This window comes from Gadus chalcogrammus, chromosome 16 (assembly GCF_026213295.1).
Source record: "Gadus chalcogrammus isolate NIFS_2021 chromosome 16, NIFS_Gcha_1.0, whole genome shotgun sequence".
Taxonomy (NCBI): Eukaryota; Metazoa; Chordata; class Actinopteri; order Gadiformes; family Gadidae; genus Gadus; species Gadus chalcogrammus.
Genome location: NC_079427.1, coordinates 25,847,238 through 25,850,172, shown reverse-complemented (window position 1 = coordinate 25,850,172; position 2,935 = coordinate 25,847,238). Strand labels below are relative to the sequence as shown.

General features: G+C 48.9%; 1 protein-coding gene across 1 annotated transcript in view; it reads left to right on the top strand.

The window, feature by feature from the left end:
* Positions 1–1,327: 1,327 nt before the first annotated feature.
* Positions 1,328–2,935, top strand: part of LOC130406184 (apolipoprotein A-I-2-like) — a 2,213-nt gene continuing 605 nt past the window's right edge. Inside the window, exons 1-4 of the mRNA XM_056611622.1 lie at positions 1,328–1,377; positions 2,028–2,079; positions 2,291–2,435; positions 2,537–2,935. The exon at positions 2,537–2,935 is cut by the window's right edge and continues 605 nt beyond it. Coding sequence (XP_056467597.1) covers positions 2,037–2,079; positions 2,291–2,435; positions 2,537–2,935 — 587 coding nt within the window. The 5' untranslated portion in view covers positions 1,328–1,377; positions 2,028–2,036. The remainder of the gene's footprint in view (positions 1,378–2,027; positions 2,080–2,290; positions 2,436–2,536) is intronic.

The window sequence follows — 2,935 nt, the reverse complement described above, 5'->3', positions numbered from 1 at the left end:
CCTCTCTCGCACAGACCCCCAGACCCCCAGTCACCTCCTAGCACACACGCACACGCACACGCACACACACACACGCGCACACACCCACGCACAGACACACACACACACACACACACACACACACACACACACACACACACACACACACACACACACACACACACACACACACACACACACACACACACACACACACACACACACAAACACACGCACAAAGACTGATGCACTCACTCATACACAATCACATTAACACAGTCAAAGTCACACACACACACACACACACACACACACACACACACACACACACACACACACACACACACACACACACACACACACACACACACACACACACACACACACACACACACACACACACACACACACACATACACACACACAATAGACACAATCTTTTCTCCCCATCACACATTTATGCTTCCCCTTCCTGCCTTTCTAAAGAGATAGAATAACAACAAATAGCCATTATAACTTAAAAGAATGTTTTATCTGCATTGTCACTCTAATGTCTTTATAGCTTTATGCATCCATGCTCCTCTGAGGCAGTCTGTTGTCTCTCCTGACTTTGATCCAAGTTCCTCTCGCAGAGCCTGTGGTGACGGCTCGGCTGCGGGCCGTTTCAACCCCAGCAAATGGGAGCCATGAAGCCCGGGAACACTGGCAGAGTTTTACAGAGTGTTTCAATCCTCACACGACCAGGGGGATAATCACCCTGTTTATTATCTTGCAAAGTGTATTTTACAACAAAAGGTGTGAGTCAGCGTGCTTTCTGCATGTGTGTCGGCCTGGCTGTCTCATGTAAAGTTTGTGAAGACCCACAGACAGTGGAAGTGTTTGGACACTGTTGAGTCACAGTTCAATCGGCGGGTCAGTGTTGGACTTTGACTGCTTCTTCTACTTTCTGTCCCGTGTCATCTTTTGAACATCATTTCCTAAGCATTAAATTTTGAAAGTGACCCAATGCAGCTAAAGTCTTGTGTGCGCATGCGTGCCTCTGTTGCTTTTTCTTTTTTTTCCGACTCCCTTTGTGCTGACTGCCACCAAATGACTGCTCTGTTCTCAGCAGGCGACCGTTGAACCCTCCAACTCAGTGCCGCCCCCCCCCCCCCCCCCCCCCCTGTCTCTTCATCACCCCCTCCCCTCCTTTCCAACGTCCCCTCCTCCTCCTCCGCCTCCGAACCCCTGCTGAGGGTAACGGCCAACATGGGAGGTGGGGGGTGAAGGAGTTGAGATCTACCTCCACGGAGACACACAGTCCTCCCACCACTACCCCCGCCCCCACCCCCGACCAGACAGTATAAAGAGTGTACTCACGCTCCAGTCATTCAGTCTCCTGAGGACCCACTCCACCAGGTAAGAGCTCCCAGCTCACTTTACAAACCTCAGAGTTGGGGAGAAATTCAGAGTTTGGCTGAGAAGGCAGGACATAGAAGTAGTTTATTCTTGTTTTTTTTTAGCATGGGTTTTTCCTCAGATAGTTGCTTCAATGTCCTTTTCTGACGTTGTTTTAGTAGTACTGAGAATGAGCATATCAAATAGTTTATATTTTTTTGAGACACTTTTAAATGAAAATTTACTTTAGTCACATTTTCATATCATTTATTCATACTGACGTGTGTGTGTGAGATATAAAATTGAGATTATGGAGTAGAGCTGATCTGATGCATGCCACATAACTTTCTGTACCCAGACATAATCTGCCCAGAGATTAGAGACTTTTTTAATGGGCTCAGGGATTTCTAGTGCTGAATATATCGGAAACAGTTCTGGGATGAAAGTCATTGTAATTTGCCATTCTGTTGTATTTTAAATTTTCAGTTCTTCTATCTTCATAGCTTTCTTGGATGACTCAAAACGGTCAATAGCTACATAGGATTGTTTGCAGGATTTCTTGCAATTTTAATATTTTTTTGTATGTATTTGTTTTCTCAATACATTAAGGTTTTATTCCCTACAGTAATAACATGTGAAATAACCTCTTCTCTCTTTTTTTTGCTCCTCAGACCAACACCATGAAATTCGCCGCTCTTGCTCTTGCCCTTCTGCTGGCTGTCGGTAAGTTCTGCAGCAACCGAATTCCTTTACTAATTACATGCCCCCAAAAATTTTATTTATCAAGCACAATACCCTAGTTTATGTCGTCTTTGTCTATTATCCTGCATTCTTCCAACACGAAAAATGTTTTTAGATAAAATAAAAAAAGTTTTTCTCTCTCAAACTTGAACTCCAACTGTACTCCTTCCTAATCTCTGCCCTCCTCTTCCAGGCTCCCATGCCGCTGCCATGCAATCCGATGCACCCAGCCAGCTGGCCCACATCCGGTCGGCTGTCGGTATGTACCTGGATCAGGTGAAGGACAGTGCCGCTCGCTCCCTGGACCATCTCGATGGAACAGAGTATGCGTCATACAAGTAAGGCCACGCAACCCCACCTTTTCTCCGCTCCACACCATAAGGGCCCTGCTTTGGTCCCTTCAGGCACTGACCCCTCCCCTTCCTCCCCTCTCCCCCAGGGCCCAGCTGGCTACCAGCCTGGACAGCCTGCAGGCTAGCATCAAGACCGCCCAGGCCGGCGCCGAGCCCTACACCGACGCCGCCGTCGCCCAGGTCATGGAAGCCACCACTGAAGTCCGTGCCTCCATCATGGCAGACATCGAGGCCCTGCGCACCGACCTGGCCCCCAAGCGTGAAGCGCTGAAGAAGGTTGTGGACGCCCACATCGAGGAGTACCGCACCCTGCTGGAGCCCGTCCTCGTCGACTTATCTGCGTACCAGAAGTCCCAGGTGGACGCCATCAAGCTCAAGCTGGACCCCGTGATGGACGAGCTGACCGCCAAGGTGTCCAAGAACGTGGAGGAGACCAAGACCGCCCTCATGCCCCTCGTGGAGTCTGTGCGCAGCAAGCTGACCGA